The sequence below is a fragment of the Opisthocomus hoazin genome, chromosome 6 (genome assembly GCF_030867145.1).
Source record: "Opisthocomus hoazin isolate bOpiHoa1 chromosome 6, bOpiHoa1.hap1, whole genome shotgun sequence".
Lineage (NCBI taxonomy): Eukaryota > Metazoa > Chordata > Aves > Opisthocomiformes > Opisthocomidae > Opisthocomus > Opisthocomus hoazin.
This window is the reverse complement of record NC_134419.1, coordinates 40,678,395-40,695,487: the sequence shown is the minus strand read 5'-3', so window position 1 is coordinate 40,695,487 and position 17,093 is coordinate 40,678,395. Positions and strand designations below refer to the sequence as shown.

The 17,093-nt window shown below is 50.8% G+C and overlaps 1 protein-coding gene across 13 annotated transcripts in view; it reads left to right on the top strand.

Annotated features, from left to right (window-relative positions):
* Positions 1-17,093, top strand: part of CAMK2G (calcium/calmodulin dependent protein kinase II gamma) — a 117,421-nt gene that overhangs the window by 69,173 nt on the left and 31,155 nt on the right. For all 13 annotated transcript variants that reach the window (XM_075422884.1, XM_075422883.1, XM_075422887.1 and 10 more), the window contains exons 4-12: positions 1,651-1,705; positions 2,332-2,397; positions 5,675-5,747; positions 8,731-8,833; positions 9,683-9,766; positions 10,639-10,733; positions 13,361-13,483; positions 15,759-15,842; positions 16,498-16,540. In XM_075422884.1, coding sequence (XP_075278999.1) covers positions 1,651-1,705; positions 2,332-2,397; positions 5,675-5,747; positions 8,731-8,833; positions 9,683-9,766; positions 10,639-10,733; positions 13,361-13,483; positions 15,759-15,842; positions 16,498-16,540 — 726 coding nt within the window. The remainder of the gene's footprint in view (positions 1-1,650; positions 1,706-2,331; positions 2,398-5,674; positions 5,748-8,730; positions 8,834-9,682; positions 9,767-10,638; positions 10,734-13,360; positions 13,484-15,758; positions 15,843-16,497; positions 16,541-17,093) is intronic.

The following is a 17,093-nucleotide window of genomic DNA, read 5'->3' as shown; positions in this document are numbered from 1 at the left end:
CATCTGTGCCGCTTGCTTTGGAGTTTGAGTGTGTTTGTGTGCGTGTGGAAGGGTGCCTTCACAAAGCAGAGCTGCGAGGAGGATTAGAGGGGAGCATTGAGAACATTGCAAAAGCTGTTCCATATGACGTGGGAGCGTATGCCAAGGGCTCATTTGAACCATTCCCAAGACGGCGATGGTGGCTGACGTCATGCGCCAAGAAGAGGTGCAAACTGACCTCTTGATACCGGCAGAGAGAAAATTGTGCTGTTGGGAAAAGTCAAGGCAGGTCACCTGTATTTTCTGTGGAAGGGAGTGAAAGACAGGGAAGGGAGGTGAAGGTGCCATTCAAGTGACAGAGCAGGATAACGAGATTTTCATCTAGGGATGGGAACGGTAATGTAACTTTGGTCAATACGCCATTACAAGGTGTTACAGGGGCTGAGACCCCGTCCAGGCTCAGCTGGTTGCTTTTGTTGAGTGAATCAATAGGGGAAGACTGTAGACGGTCAGGTGAAGAAGACAACTCATCTTAGTCAGGGTGTGAAGGTCTGGGAACTGAGTCCAATAGGACTGCTAGCTTGTGAGTCTCATCGGCAGGGAAAATAGTGACGTTTTCCAGCAGGGGAGAAAAGCAAAAAGTTATTGCCTACGCGTAGCATGGAGAAAAAAAGACAGAGCCCCAGAGACCCCAGAGTGCCAAGGGGTAGTGGCCCATCATGGGGGCAGCTCCAGTCGTGCAGGTTAAAGGGGACAAGGAAAGGAGGAAGATGAAGGTCCATTTAGGCAATAGGAGCAGAACTGGGGGGGGGGGGGGGGGGGGGGGGGGATAGGTGAGGAAGCTGAAGGAGGGTGAAATTTGAAGAAGGCCAATGTGATCAGATATGTCTGTGGTAACAAACAGGTCAGAAAAAAAACAAGACAAGAAACTGGCTCTCAGTTTGGGGTAAGGATTTGGGGTGTAAGTCAGAATGAAGTGAGGAAAAGGAAGTAAAAGGAGGGAACTTCGTGGAGCTTTCCAGATAAAAGGCAGAAGGGAGATCAACGGCACTGACATGCAGGTGGGGTTGGAAGTCAATTTTTGGGTTGAGGGCTTGTTGGAGATTCTGAAAAGGGTTTGTTTTGGGAAATATGTCAATGTTTGGGTTGGGGGCTTGTTTGGAGATTCTGGAAAGGGTTTGTTTTGGGAAATAAGAAATAAGAAGTCAATTTTTGGGTTGGGGGCTTGTTTGGAGATTCTGGAAGGGGTTTGTTTTGGGAAATAAGTCACTTTTTGGTTTGGGCGCTTGTTTGGAGATTCTGGAAGGGGTTTGTTTTGGGAAAGAAGAGTGGGTGGAGAGAGATGGCAAAACGTGAGCATGGAGGAAAGAGTGGGCAGATGTGAAAGGGTACTGAAGCGTTAAGAGAAGGAGAATGAGCACAAGGTCAAAGATATTTAGAGTTTGTTTTGACGCTGAGGAGGGGTGGGTGTAAGTGAAGGACACCCATCTGTTCCTTTGAGATAACGGAAGGAAACAGGTCACTAAGCGAGCGCACAAAGTGAAGGGCGTGGGGAATTAATAGACTGATTGAGCTGAGGGAGAACTTGGCTGTGTGCATGGGTTTGATTTGTGAAGTGTCATATTTGCCACATGCTCTGTAAATCTCCATTTCTTGCTTGTGTTTTTGCAGTGCGGCTCCATGACAGTATCTCAGAAGAAGGTTTCCATTACCTTGTCTTTGATCTGTAAGTGTCTCTCTTTGGCTTTGATGCTTCACCGGTGATACAGGCACATGGATGCTTGACGAAGAGTGGAATAAAAAGCACCAGCGTTGATAAAATTCTCCCTTTCTCTTTTGAGACCTGTGTAATAGACCTCTGGCCTATTTGACAAAAACCCATTGACTGTGTGGTAGGGGCTGGACCAGGAAGGCTCCTGGCAGCAGGTGTAAGCGTGGGATGGCAAAGGATGGGTGTCCTGCGTAGGGAGGCTGGGTGACTGCTGCCTCCCGGGCAGCCTGGAGCGGGTCAGAGGAGGGCTGTTCTGCCCAAGCTTAGCAGATACAGTGCTTTGTAGAGCTGCGTGGGCAATTCGTGCCCAGCGTGTCGACAGCGTCCTGCGCGCTGCTGGTGAAATGGCAGCCTGAGGGGTCAGTCACAAGGGTGTACCCATGATGGTGCCGAGGTGCCGGAGCTCTGCTGCAGCTCCCCTGGGCCGTGGGTTGGTGACGGAGCTCTGCCCCAGCTCCCCTGGGCCGTGGGTCGGTGGTGGAGCTCTGCCCCAGCTCCCCTGGGTGACCACCTGCATCCCATGCAGCCCTGAGATGGACGTGCACAGGCTCTGTAACCTCCCACGTTCTTCTGCACTCCAGGGTTACTGGTGGGGAGCTCTTTGAGGATATCGTTGCCAGAGAGTACTACAGTGAAGCAGATGCCAGGTAAGAGTGTTTCCAGACCCTCCTGTGTGTGTGCCATGTGCGTTGGCAAGCGGAATGAGTTTCCTGACTGCTGTTCTGTGCATGGCTTTGTGCTGACACCCTTGCTCCCTGTCTGGAAAAAACAATTCCTCTTTCTGCTATGAGCATAAACTGCTGTCACCGGTCAGCCTGACTCACCGCCGCTCTAGCCCTTGCTGCTTGCAGAGGCTGTGCTCTTCGCCGGGAGACCCGTTGCTAGCGGCTTTGGCTGCCTGACCTTTCTGGAGGGTGGGTGACAGTGCGTCCGCAGCGAGCGAACGCAGGCGAGAGCTGTGCTGTGGCTGTGAGAGCGCTGCCTGCTCGGCCTCTGCCTTCTCCTCGCCGGGCTCCCGGTGATGTGCCATGGCTGTCGGGCAGACCCCTTCCCTTTGCCAGTGTCTCGCTAAGGGTGCGGGGGGAGAGGGGGCTCCGAGGGCTGTGTTTCGGTGGAAGCCCTCTCTGACCGTGAGCTGATCAGCACAGTGAGGAGAGGCACAATCTGCGAGACCAACCTGCATATTTCAATATTAAAAATACAGAGAGTTATGCCCCGCTTTTTCTGAGCACGTCCCCTTTCTCCCATGCGTGAGCTTCCTGAAGCGGCCCGTGCTTGTCCCGCTGTGGTTTGTGCGGGGTGGGTGCTCTGTGCGGCGGTAGCTGAGGGTGCTCTCCCACCCGTCCGTGTGCCGGACGTGCAGCGTTTGGAATCGAAGAGGGGATTAGGCAGCTCCTGTTCTGCTGTAGCAGAGCCTGGGAGCAGCCCCGTGGTGACATTTCACCCGTGTTCTTACCCTAACCCACGCTGGAGCAGGAATTAGGGGAGCTGCGGGAGGACAGGGGTAAGAAGGGAGCGGTGGGTGCTGCTGCAGGGTGAGCGTCGTAGGCAGCACGGTGAGGAAGACCATGCTGAGCGCGAGGAAGGGAAGAGGATGACCTGGTGTGTTAGTGTCGGTGCTCTTGGGGAGTCTGCAGGCGTCTGTTTGCTTTCCCTGCGGCGCGCTCACAGCCGCTGCCTTCTGGGCACCGCACGATGATTTCCAGCGAGGCGTTGCGCCGCGCTCTGCTGTGAGCTGTCTGCTGGTGGGGAAGGCCAGCGGGCTCATCATCTCCTGGCAGAGAGGTCACAGAATCACAGAATGTTAGGGGTTGGCAGGGACCTCTGTGGGTCACCCAGCCCAGCCCCCTGCCGAAGCAGGGTCACCCAGAGCAGGCTGCACAGCACCGCGTCCAGGCGGGTCTTGAATATCTCCAGAGAAGGAGACTCCACAGCCTCCCTGGGCAGCCTGTTCCAGGGCTCCGTCACCCTCAGAGGGAAGAAGTTCTTCCTCATGTTCAGCTGGAGCTTCCTCTGCTTCAGTTTGTGCCCGTTGCCCCTTGTCCTGTTGCTGGGCACCACTGGAAAGAGTCTGGCCCCATCCTCCTGACCCCCACCCTGCAGATATTTGTAAGCATTTCTAAGGTCCCCTCTCAGCCTTCTCTTCTCCAGGCTGAACAAGCCCAGCTCCCTCAGCCTTTCCTCGCAGGAGAGATGCTCCAGTCCCCTCATCATCCTTGTAGCCCTCCGCTGGACTCTCTCCAGTAGCTCCTCATCTTTCTTGAACTGGGGAGCCCAGAACTGGACAGAGTACTTCAGACAGAGCCCTGGAGGTGTTTGCAGTGGGGTGCACAGATGTTGTAGGCACAGCATCTCGGATAGACACGCAGTCGCTCAAACCGTTCTGCCTTGAAGTTTTGAGGTTGTCAGCCATCATCCTTCCCCCATCCCTCTTGCCGGTGCCTGTTCCCTGAAATGGTCAAGAGCTGGTGGTGATGGACACTGCTCAGGAAAAGGATGGTGGGGTTAGGGGAGAACTGGCTGTTGCTCTGTGAGCCTTCCTCGGGGTGCTCAGCCCTCCGACTGTCAGCCGGCCAGGTCTTGCAGTGCCCACAAGATGACAGAGTGAAACTCCTCCCTTTCTCTCCCCGAGCCGAGCTGAATTCCAGAGCAGGCTGGGAGAGCAAGGGAGCGAGGTCCGTGCCAATCTGCCGCTCTTGGCTCGCCTGGGACACCTCACACTTTTGCCATTTTTGGCCAGAAAATCTCTCTCACTCAGACTCGGCTCTGTTCTAATTATACATTTTTGTTTTGGGAGCGGGGAGATATTCATGGACTCCGACCCTGAGGATAGCGCTGCCAGCTCCAGAGGGGCCGGGGTAATGAGTACACAGTGGCCGCACCTCCTCTCCCATTCCTCCCCTCACCCTCTTCCCATCTTTTCCAGCAGCCAATTTCCCTTCCCTCACATATTTCACTCATTTCAAATTTGTTCCCCTGAGATGAGTAGAATTCGGTGAGGGGACTGAGTGATTGTGCGGCCAGGACGCAGATCCATCCGAGCTGCCCACGTCTGGGCGCTTACTGCCCGGCCGTAGCTGTCCAAATCCCTACTCCGTTCCGCATTCACCCCCGGGAGCTGAGTCAATGTTTAGCAGAAGAGGTGTTTTCAACCGGAAACCTGGATACGTTGCGCTGTCCTTACGTGCAGGTGTAAACAGCGCCTTGTTTTTGCCGCCGTGCTCACAGCACCGAGAGCGGCGGAGACGTGGTTTTCCGGGAGCTGAGGGAGTGCGGCTCGCTGCACTTAACAGGGAATGAATCTGCTTTTCAGATCGCTAACCCCTTAAGTGAGATCTGGACTTAAAAGGCACCCAGCGAGCGGGTGTGCACGCACATTGTGTATGCGAAGTGCTGGAGATGCTGCTCGGAAAGCTTCGCGAGCTGGCAGGCACCCAGGAGTCGTCATCCTGCCTTTGCCAGCGAGAAGCTGCTGCTCTCTTGAGGTTTATCCTCTGCTCGGGACTAGCCCAGCTGAATGTTTCCTGGGGCGGTTCGGCCTTGCTTGCCCGATCTCCACTGCTGTTTGCAGATACCCGGGTGCCTCGGTTCTCTGTGTGGGGTGGGCACCGCTGGCTGGAGGAACGAGCAGCGTGCTCAGTGTGGTGGGGGGGAGAGGAAGATGATGGGAGGTAGGAGAGAGGCTGGTGGTCCTGCTGTAGACAGGATGCCGAGCATCCCCGGTGCGGAGGGGGTTGGGGATGTCCCGCTGCGACAGCGCTGAGCTGGGCTGTCCACCAGGCGTGACGAAGGGCTTCAGCCTGGGGTCTCGAACTCTGCCTGGTACGAATGTAAAAGTTAGGGAGGCAGTTCTGGGGTGAGACGAGATGCCGAGTGTACGTGTGTGTGTGCATAACTCTGTGTGTCTCTCCCTTTATCTTGCAGCCACTGTATTCATCAGATACTGGAGAGTGTGAATCACATTCACCAGCATGATATCGTGCACAGGGACTTGAAGGTAATATTTCCTCCGTGCCACAGAGGCTGAGGAGAGCAGCCGGGGATCGTTGGAAGAGGCAAGACAGGAATACTGTGTTGCCAGCTGGCAGGGTTTATTTTTTTGAATTTGAACTGGGCTCAGGGGTTCTTGAAGCACAGATTTGCTCCTTCAGAGTGTTCTAGAGGGTGTGCTGAACTCGCAAGGATGTTTTCGGTCTCCGAGAACCCTTCCAGCTTTCAGCCTCTCTGAGGCAGCTCCAGGATGGAGTATTTGTGAACCTTGGAGTGCAGCAGGCTTTCAGAGAAACTTGGGTAGGATTCGTTGTAATGAAGGACACTTTCTCATCTGCCGTTGGAGAGATCTCTAGAGACCTGGGGCAATCTCTGCTCAATCTGCCAGGATGATTTTGTCTGCACAGAGCATGTATATTTTTGTTCTGCGCTGTTGCCAAACACGTGCCATTGAGCTAGGGCAGAGATGCACAGCAAGAATTTTTGGTGTCATTTCTCTCATCAGTAGAAGCACTTTAATCTAAAACCAAAACTGCTGGCCAGTTAAACACTGGGTGAATCAACCATTTGCCACGTTATAGCGCATTTATAGACCCAGAGCCCCCGCAGTGTAGTTACTTAAACACCCTTCCCATGCAGTGCCAGCTGTACTGGGAGCTGGGCAGGCTCCAGAACGGGGAGGTTGGTGCGGGAAGGTCTGCCTGCCCTGCAGCCCTCTCTGTCTAGAGTGGGAATGGTGATGGCCACCAGTGGTCCGGTTAAATTAATGCAGGATGACACCTGCTGCTGCTGTTGGGTTTGGCTTGTTATACAACGCAGAAGGGGAAAAGTGTACAATATTTTGCAGAGAGCAAGGTAAGAGCACATTGCGTGTGCTGATCTCGTGGACAGCTGTTAACCCTTCGTGTTTCTGGCAAACTCCCGTACAACACTCGTGGCCTTCTGATTCTGTGAAAAGATGCAAGTGAGCTACTGCGGGAGGGCTGCTCTGAACCAGAGCCGGCACCTGCTCTGGAGAAAGCAGCCCCCATGAGGCACTACTGCCCAAAATCAGGGCCTCTGGGGAAATGAGTACCGTTTCCCAGTACAGGATGGTGAAGGTTTTCCTTCGCATCCTGCCTTCAGATATAATCTGGTTTGCTTTCCAGGTTTTGTTTGTGTGAAAGCTGTGAACTTGTTTAGAACCTCTCGGCTGCTGGAGACTCCCCACTGTAGTTAATGTATTTCTGCTGTTGCTTGCTCCGATTCACTGAAACTGTCCAGGCCTGAGGAGCAGCCGTTCGTTTTAGCAATAAGAGATCCCGTGCTCTTTATTTCGTATTTAGCTCCTTGCCAAAAGCTTGCCCTTCAGGATCAGAGTGTAGTAGCTGCAGAGCTTGCTTCAAGTGACATTTTGTCTCTCGCACCCCCCTCTCATAAGCCTGTCTTTCGGCTGACGGGCTCTTAAAGAACTTCAAATGCCCGTAGGGACCCTAAGAAATCCTTACCAAAAAGTACGTGAAACCGGAGACGACCCATACGTTGGCAAACTTGCGCGTGGATAAGCACCATTAGCCTTAAGGTCTTTGTAGCTGTATTTTAGAAGCAAATAGTGCTTCGCTAGCACGAGCATGGCCTAAATTTCGTTTTTTCTTAGTCAAGCCAAGCCCAGGTGTGATCTGAAGTGTGGAGGAAGTTTCAGGAGACTTGTTTGGCCTTCTGCTTTAGGGACTGGTGAATTTTCATTAGTGTAGCTTGATTAACACAATCTTTTTCATTTCCCAGGTAGTAAAAAGCCAGTGGCATCCAAATGTATTGAGACCCAGTTCCCCTTCCTCCCATGCTGCTTGTGGCAAGGACTGTGATGGGCAAGGCTGCTCGTTCAGAGCAGAAGCAGGGCTTGTGCTGAGTACTTGAAGGCAGGTCAACGAGCAAAGCATCTTGCTCCTGTCAGGCGCAACAGGGATAGAGGGTTGTGGTGGCATGAAACTGACACGAAGGCTGCAGAAAAGACCTCCATCAGATTTGTGACGTTGAGGCAAACTCCTGTTGCCGGATTTCCAGGCTTCTTGCTCAGTTAAAAACTCAAGGTGGTGTGAATTGCGCAAATTATCCGAAGGGGGTAGGATGAGAAATCGCATTTGTCCTGCCTGTCTGCAAGCTGGGTTTCCTGCAGAGCTGTCACAGCCCTCCCGTAAGGGCTTTGGGGTTTCGAAGGGTCTCATGTCCCCAGCTGCCCTGGTGCTCCGGAGGAAGCTGCTGACTCGCCGTGCAGGGTTCGGAGTTGTGTTAAGCCTGCTGCTGCAGCCTGCTGCTGGAACACAGCGGATTTCTGGTTCACGCGAGGCGGAGGTGTGAGGGGCAGGAGTCTGTCTCCCTTTCCTAGCCCGTGGGGGAGGCGACGTGGCTCTTCGTTGTATAGGTGACAGCGGCAGTAGCAAGACAGCAGATTTTACGCTGCGGTAAATACGTAGCATGAAAAAACAGCTTACAAGAATACTGCTGTGCTGTGATGCCAATTCCAGGCTAAGGCTCTTTCTGTAAGGGATGAAAGCTACTGCCTATCCAGATGATGCTTTCCCACATTACGGCGCTGTATTTGGCAGCCCTTATTAACATCATATTTACTTTTCCAGTGCCTTGGGGACTGTGTAATGTTCATGGGGAGAAACATCACTGCAGATTGTATCTACTGCATCTTCCCCTCGCCAATTACTCTCTGCGGGCATGACAGAAACAAATTTTGGATTCTGTGCTGCAGGAGCTGTACTGCCAGTGCCCTCTGGTGTCAGCATGTAAGGCGGGGGATTGCTGTTAGTCTTGAGGATTTTCTGCCAGTCTAGGTCAAGGCCATTGGTTGCTGTTGCTCCACCTTCACCTGAACAGCTTTAGTACGTACCTGCTAAACACCATCAGCATATTGAGATCAGTGGTGTGAATACTGGGGTAGGAGGCTTTGATGAGGATGTCAGTCTTTCATTCTTACCCCCTTTTTTCTTTCTTCTCCCCAGCCTGAGAATTTACTACTGGCGAGTAAATGTAAGGGTGCTGCTGTCAAACTGGCTGACTTCGGACTGGCCATAGAAGTGCAGGGAGAGCAGCAGGCCTGGTTTGGTAAGCGCGTTTGAGCTTTCCCGCTTTCGCTCCCCGCTTTCCTGCTGCCTGGTCAAGCTGCACCCTCCCCGAGTGCTTTCTTGCAGCTCTTCTGGCACACGCAAGTGTATTTGGCATTGCTGCTTCCTTCCTAAGCATCTCAGCCTCCGGGTCCTTGGGCACGAGCAATAAAGAATATGATAAATAAAGACAGAGAAAATGGCTGTGTATTTCTCTCTTTTTCTTCTCGGTTGACAGTAGATGCTAGTGTCAGAGATAAATGCAGCTGCTAAGTTTAGACCCTGATCTGAACTTTCCTACTGTTCAGGATTGTAGACATCTGGAATTTTGTTTGGTCATTTTACAGCAATGCGTTTGACCTGGCCTTCCTCAGGCACGTTTGGATCTGACCTTATCTTTGTTTAGCTAAAATGCAGTTAGAAATGAGACCTTTTCAGGCTAAACATCAGCTCTGAGCCTCTGCAGGGCTGTGGGAGCTCTGGAGGGGTGGCTGCTTCGCCTGGTCTGCCCACGCCATTTGGCAAGCAGATGTGTCCCATCTGTGTCTCGTGTTTTCAAACTCCAAGCTATTATATGTAACAAGGATAGAAGGCCTGGCATACGGTCGCGCTTTCTTTTGTGGTTTTTGTGCGATACGTAGATGCTTGATCCCGTCTAATTTTTTTGTTTTGTTTTGTTTTTACTTCCCCTTTCTGCTGCTTTACCAAGAGGTAGCTCTAGCAAATATGAGATGAAGGGTGGGGAATGGGTTTTGGAATTTGTTGGTTACCACTAGTGGATTTTGTAATATAGCAAGATCTCTTCTGCTTGGGTACTTGTAAGTACTTCATGTCATCCATTTCCTGGCAGGGTTTGCTGGCACTCCAGGCTACCTCTCCCCCGAAGTCTTAAGAAAAGATCCTTATGGAAAACCAGTGGATATATGGGCATGTGGTAAGATTCTGTCAAAACCTTTTACACTTCAACACCACCGTTTCATATAGAACAGCAATTCCTTATAACCTGTCACGGGGAGGGTGTGCAGTGCTGCTCCTTACTGGGTGGAGAGATGAAGGCAGGCTTGAGGATGAGCAACTGGTGTAGATGGGGTTAATACTGGAGCCTGAACTCATTTGATTTTGGCTCCTAGTCCTTTCCTCAGGCCATCTGCCAGATGTTTGAGACTCAAGAGATAGGACCTGTCTATCTAGGACTTTGCAGAGTCAGTTGTTTAGATAACTGTAGCAATCTCCCATTACGCTAACTATGTAGAAGATGAAATACTGAAGAGAGCTGATTTTTTTAAAGGAAAAAATGAAGTGTAAATGTATCTGGGAGCGATAAGTTTATAGATATGTGATAGCAGTGTTGCCTGGCGTGGACTAAATGGTTCTCTGTGGGCCAGGAGTGTTAGCTTTGTCAGTGGCATTTTTGTCCCCAAACCATGCACAAGAAGCATCTAAAAACCTAGTCCTTCCTAAAATGTTCCTTGCTACCCAGAAACCCCAGGGGTTGTGGCTTCATTTTATTCTGAGAGCGGCTGGAAGTTGTGGCTCACCAGCTGTGATAGCCAGAGGAGGGTAGAAGGACACCTTGTTCTAGCTCCTAGCAGCTGGCATTCAGAGCTGAGCATGAAGTGCCAGGGTGAGGTTCAGCAGAGGAGAGGTTTGTACTGTCTTTTTCAACCTCGGAAGGCTAAATATGATGGCAAATGAAGATCTAGAGCGATCATTGCCTTGGGGACTGTCAAGAGGGAAGGAAGAGGGGCTGCAGGAATAATTGGCGTATTAGCCTAACCATAGTGTATCTGTGTCTCTCCCTCGCAGGAGTGATTCTGTACATATTACTAGTGGGGTACCCTCCCTTTTGGGATGAAGATCAGCACAAACTGTATCAGCAGATCAAAGCCGGAGCCTATGACGTAAGGGCGCTTTCTTGCTGAGTACCTGCATGGGTGTAGAAGCCATCCAGAACATGGCACTGTCTTGCTTGGTGTCCAGCAGCAGGCCCCAAGCGACTGTGCAAAGTGATGTTTGGCGTGTTCGTACACCTCATTGTCTTCACTGCCTGGGATACAGTCCGGTTTGGGGCTACTGAAAGGATGTGTGGAAAGCATCGCAGTGGGCACCAAGACGTTGCTGGTCATTAGGGAAATGCAGATGGTGGGAAGTGGTGTCTTCTAGTGCATTTACCACCAAGTGCTGCAGACATAGCCAATGCGAACTCTTGTAGGGGAGCAAAGGGAAGGTGGAATGAAGGACCCCATCTTTATCAAGGCCTAATTAAAAGTATGGGGAAGTATTCTGTAGAATGAGAACTTAAACTGTGGCCTCTGGTTTCCTCAGTGTCGTAGTGGAGTTTATTCCAGCTGTGGAAAGCATGGAGCCCAGTGAGAAGAGTGAGTGGCAGGGGGCTTTGGAGGGGTAGGTTCGTGGTTGGGATCAGCATGGTGGGTTGGAGGCTTTGCTAAAAAGCCAAGCAGTTCATGGAACAGTTCACAAAGCATGGCAAAACCATAGTATAAGAAGTGCCTGAAGGAGAGGAATAACGAGGACGTTAGTACTGGGGAGCAAAGGTGGTGTAAAATGTGGCTTGGGTGCCACGGCTTGGATGTATGACATAAATTCTTCCATGTAAGGAGAGGCTTGGGAGGGAAGAAGGAACTCCTGGAAATCCTAGCTCAAAGCCTGTGGGTGTGAATATCAAGAGGAATTTGGGGGGGGTCATTTTGTAGGCTGTCTTGTGGTTTGTATTAAGAAAAATAAAAGGGGGGGAGGAGAAAAAAAGCGGGGGTTCTGCTGGACCCCAGTTACCTCCCAGCTCCTGTGCCTGAGACCATGAGAGCGGCTGTACTGGTGACAGCAAAGGTCTGCCTGACCCCGGGTCCTGGCTCAGTGGCTGCCTGAGTGAAAGGAATTGATGTCTTTGTGGCTGGTGGACTTCAATGGACTTGTCTGCTTCTCTTGCCTTCCTGCCCCTCTCGTTTCTGTGTTGCTTGTTCTCATTTGAAGTGGTTTTGCACTTTTTCTATCGATGGGGATTTTCAAAGCACTTCAGGGGTTAAATGTCTAACTCTTTCTGTAAGTCACAAGGAGTGAAATGCCTGATGCCTCCTACCTACCTGTTGCTTTTGAATTCTTACCTACAGCAAACAAGTTCCAGTAGATTCTTCCCCTGTATTGCCTGGTAGAAAACAGCTCCAGTTCTACTGGCGTGCCTAGCCCTAGGGTCCTTACCCCAGCACCCAGTCTGCACTGGGCTGGGCTGGTTTTATCTCTTGACCGCAGAGGAAGCGGCAGCTGCATGTTGGACTCTGCTGTTGGGTTGGGGTTTTGCAAGGCGTTACCACGAATACTCCCGAGTTAGGGTTGAGGGTAGCGTCCTGGCTGAAAGCTCGGTATCGTAATTTTTGAGCAGTCTCTTGCAACATTGGCAGAACAGATTGTAGAATGCCTTGCTGATGCCTGAGAATGCAGAAAGAAGATTATATGCAGATCAAATATGGTGGATGTATTTTTATGACCCAACTGAGCAAGGCACAAAACGCAGGAGAAAAGAGATGGGATAAACTTCTTCTAAAGGTTGTGGTACTGTAAGGAGATGTTCTTGGGGTGATCAATCTAGATCGATCTCCTCCTTCCCCCCCCAGGACAGGGGACTTTTATCCCACCAGCGCATTGATCTTTATGTTCTCATGTTCACCTGTATTTGGGCAGTAGATCCATAGGAGTGAGACGTGCTGCGTTTAATCTCAGCATGCTGTCATCTATACCACATACAAGCATCTGGAGGATGGCGTAAAGACCTCACCTTTGTCATTGCTGGAATTACAGGAGAGAGCAGTTCCCCTCATAGGTGATCAGCACCTGAAAGACTGGAGATTCTCTGCTTTGTTTCCATGCTGCTGTATTCCCACCTGCTGTTACCTCTCTCTCGCTCCCCGAGTAAGGAGTTCTGGTATAGTAGGTGCTTGTGAGTGACTCGCTGGTGGGTTACTACACCGAAGTGACTGGTGTTGTTCCAGGTTATTATGCCTTAGGCTGGGGAAGGTACCTGATGGGATGTTCTCTGTTAGCGGGTTTTGCTTTCATGAGGTTTTGCTGTAGTGAAGTGTCTGTGATGTTGCATGTGCTGGTACAGCTTTTTAGCATGCTGGAGAAAGAGCAAGGTGGGGTAAAAAAGGTAGTGCTTGTGTTTTTTGTGTCAGAAATCAGTTAAAAAGATCTGTGACTTTTAATTTTTTGGCTGTTGAGTGTTTAAGAAGCTCAGAGGTCTGAGTGATTCGTAAAAGGCTTTTGAACTGTGAATCTTCCTGCCTGTGTCTGGTGAACGGTGCAGGTGTGTCCTGCTGGCTGGTGCCATTCGTTTGCTGCATTCTGTACAATGTTTATTCAGCGTGGGTTTTTGCAAAAATGTTAGCTTTTTGCAAAAATGTTAGCCCTGGTATCAAAAGGGCAAAAGCTGGAGTTCAGCTGTGTAGGTGGGAGAATCCCTTCTGCCAGGAGAAGATGTTTCCAGTTCATCATGTGTTCCTTCTTCCTCTTTCAGTTCCCATCACCTGAGTGGGACACTGTGACTCCCGAAGCCAAGAATTTGATCAACCAGATGCTGACGATAAACCCAGCCAAGCGCATCACAGCTGACCAGGCTCTCAAACATCCATGGGTCTGCGTAAGTGTCTTCCTCTGTTATGGGGCGATTTGTGGTTTACCCCAAACTGACATAGCAAGAAGACTTCGCTGCAGAGGAGCCCAGAATATTTTAAATATTTCAAAATGTGATTTTTTTTTTTTTTTTTTTTTGGGGGGGAGGCTGGCTTTCAACAAGCCAACTTTGTTGTGCTTCGATGCTTTTTATTGCTACTGTAGGGGAAAAAAAAAAATCCCGTATTCTTTCAGAAGTTTTGGGAATGTCCATAGTTTCTGGTTTTCCCCACATCTCCTCTTGCAGTCCTGATCATCCTAAATTGTCAGATGGAGTTTGCCATCAGACAAAATGGTTCAGGATTATTTTGTTCTTCATCTCTACTTCAGTTTACTGCGTTGCATCTTTGCAGTGCTGGAACACTTCTGCTCTGCTGCGGCTTAACTGGCTGTAAACCTGCAATCAGCAAAAAATCTTTTGCTGTTCTGCGTATGTAGGTTCTGCCTTGCCAGACCCCACAAGTGAGTATTTTTCATCTTCTGCAAAGTTGGCAAGGAAATCTGAAAGTGCAGCTGGGAGTGGGCATAGGGGAGGGCAGCCGTGGTGCGCTTTGGTCTCTGCAGGATGAAATCGTTCCACCTAAGTCTAACCAGATGCTCTTGCAATACGGGAGCATACTTCTGCTTTCTAGGATGTGTCTGGTGTGTTCCTTCGCCCCTTTTTTCTTGAGAAACTGTGGTGGTTTTTTTCCTTCTGCCACAAAACAGCAAATTAGCAATTTAAACTTAGGTGAACATCTGTGAGGCAGGAGTGTAGTGTCTGCTGTAAAGTGGTGCAAGGCCCTTGGAAGCCGAAACTTCACACTGGCTGAGACTTTGCATCGCTGGGGTTTTTTGCTCCTTGCATGCTCGTAATCAATAGCGGTTCCTGTATATTTAACTTTTGTCCCAATGCCTGTAGCCAAAGCAGTATGTATTGCGATAGCTTGCTCCCCGTGGCAACATAATATGGAATGGTTCGAGCGCGGCTTTCCTACTTTGAGTTACGGGGAGTTTGATTTCACTTCGCAGGCATTCCGGCCTCTCGCCCAAGCTGCCTCCCGTCGAGTCTGTTGTTTCCATTTGCTCCGCAGTCTCTCTGCGGGCGACATGCGTTTGCTTTCTGGAGGTTTATTGCTCCTCTGAAGTAATTGTGGTAGGAAATATCAACAGCTCATATCTGAGACACGGCGTTTCTTAGCATCGCTGAACTTCTGAAGGACGCATCCTTGACTCTTTTAAGCCCCCATTGAACAACTGGACGTCGCTGTCACCCCTAAGGGGGCCGAGTGAACAGGACCGCCGCAGTTGTCGCAGAGCAGTTTAGCTGCATCCTCTCTCCGCTCTGCCACGTGTCCTGCGGCAGGTGATCAGCTCTGCTGACGGGATCAAAGCAGAGACTGCCCATGAAGCTAGCTGAATGTGAGCATGGTTCACAGTTCTTTGGGCTATTGCAGAATTGTTTCCAAGCAGGGGAAAGGTAATGGAGGGTTCGTACACGCTGATGTGCCCAGTTAGTCATTCTCCTACTGTCCTTGTAAAGGGAATTCAGGCTTGTGGCTCTGTGCAAGAGCAGCAGCTACTTTGGCATTAGTCTCTGGTTTCCTCATGTGCTCTTAGTGACTGGCAACGCTTCTGGGAAGTTCTCTTTTTGCAGCTGATGGGATCCCAGTCTGCTGTGGGTGACAGGCGGGCAGCACTGGCTAGAGGTTACGTTCAGGTTTTTGCCTCGGCACATTACAGCTACATGATCTTTCCTCTTACACACTGAAAATCTATTTCTGCAAAACTGATGCAAAGATGCCAAGGCCTCTGCTAGTCAAGCACTTAGATTCAGGGAGTTGCCACGTCCAGGAAGGCTTCCGCTCACTAGCGTTCCCTTGCTGCTTGGAATCTTCCCTTAGAGCTGTAACTAATGCGGCGCAGATCTGTTCGGTAGTGCCCCTAACTCAGTCCCCCGTGGGTATGCTGTTCGTCTGACTTGGTCTCCTTACTGTCTTGGTCCATTTGCGTGCCCGAGAGACAGGGAGCGTTGATTCTCACCTGCACCTCGGTCAGGCCCAGTCCTGTAATAGCCAGCCTTGACTGAACCTGGCTTGCTGTGCTGGCGAAGTTCCGAAGTTACGGGCCGGTTGCAGTGTTTTGTAGCCGTGCGGTGGGGAGAGGCATGGCCGTGTCGGCTAGCGTGCCATGGTCGTGTGCGACCGACCGGCTGGTTCAGTTAGGGCATGTGCTTGATCTTTTGCTGTTCCTGTTTTTTTCAGCAACGATCCACTGTCGCTTCGATGATGCACAGGCAGGAGACTGTGGAATGCTTGAGAAAGTTCAATGCTAGAAGGAAGCTAAAGGTAAGTGTGTGTTAGTTTGCCTTAAGGTTGTGTTTAATCCTCTGAATTTGAGGTTAATGCCTGCCTAGCAACAATATCTCTTTTATGATTAGCTCACGAATGTTAGTGAAGTACCTTATGTGGCCCTCCAGTACAGGGCACTAACGAAGTGTGTTGAGGGGCTGGGTAGTTTCTTGCTCCGAAGCTGTAAGTTTCCCCGCCTCTCCTGCTGCCCAATCACCCCTTCTACGGCGTGCAGGAGAGTTGAAAACAGAGCAACTAGTTCTTAAATGCTGGGAGTGTTAGTTCTGATCGCTCTCTGCCTCCCAGTAATAGCGTATTGGTTGCCTGTAGCTAGGGGCAAGCCTCTGGCCTGTGTGTGGAGCAGCTCTCCGCCATGTGAAGGTTAGGAGGCAGCTACGTGCCTGAACGTGAGTCTTGGTGCCATTTTAGATTTCCTGGGCTGTCCCACCTGGCCCCGAGCTTCCACTCCAGGAAGGCAGGGCTCCGAGTCAGGTCCGACAGCCATGTGTGGGAATCCTGGATGCACTAGGACTTTCTAGAGTGGTGTTGGGATACCTTTGGCACCTGCCGCACCGTGTTCCCCATGGAGCACCCCAGCCCCCTTCAGAAGGGAGCAACGCTGTCTGTTATCCCTGCTTTCTCTTCCCCACAGGGTGCGATCCTCACAACGATGCTTGTGTCTCGGAATTTTTCAGGTGAGTTCTTGCTGTCCCCATCGCTTCCTCGGTTTTGTTTTGCATGGGTGAGTCAGGGGATGTTTTCACCATCTTGGGGTTGAGCAGGAGGGGAGGAAACATGCTCACCGTCCGTTGTGGTGTGATGGTGGTTGCTCTGTCTTGGCTGGTGACCAGTGTGAAATAGTAAACGGTGTGTTTGGGAAAGAGCACATGGGGCTGTAGTCTGGTACAAAATAGAAATCAAGTCAGCTGACACAATCCTCTTGTGATATTTTGTTATCAGATTGTTTTGGGGAAATTCCAGCGGGCATTTGTTAGCTTTCCCATCTGAAACCAGGAGTAAAGAACTTCTGTTCGGTAGCAGTGATTGCTTTAGACCTGAGGCAGGGACACCGGGCAGCTAGTAAAACTAAGGAGAATAGGGACAGGAGCTGTTTGGGTACAATGTTACTTTTGCCTCATCAAAAATGAGTCTGAAGCATCTAGCAATTAGAGTTTTCCTTGGAGCCTCAGAAGCGGTTTTCATCCTTTTAAGCTGAAGGGCTGTAGCCTGGCTCCTGCCCAACTGCAT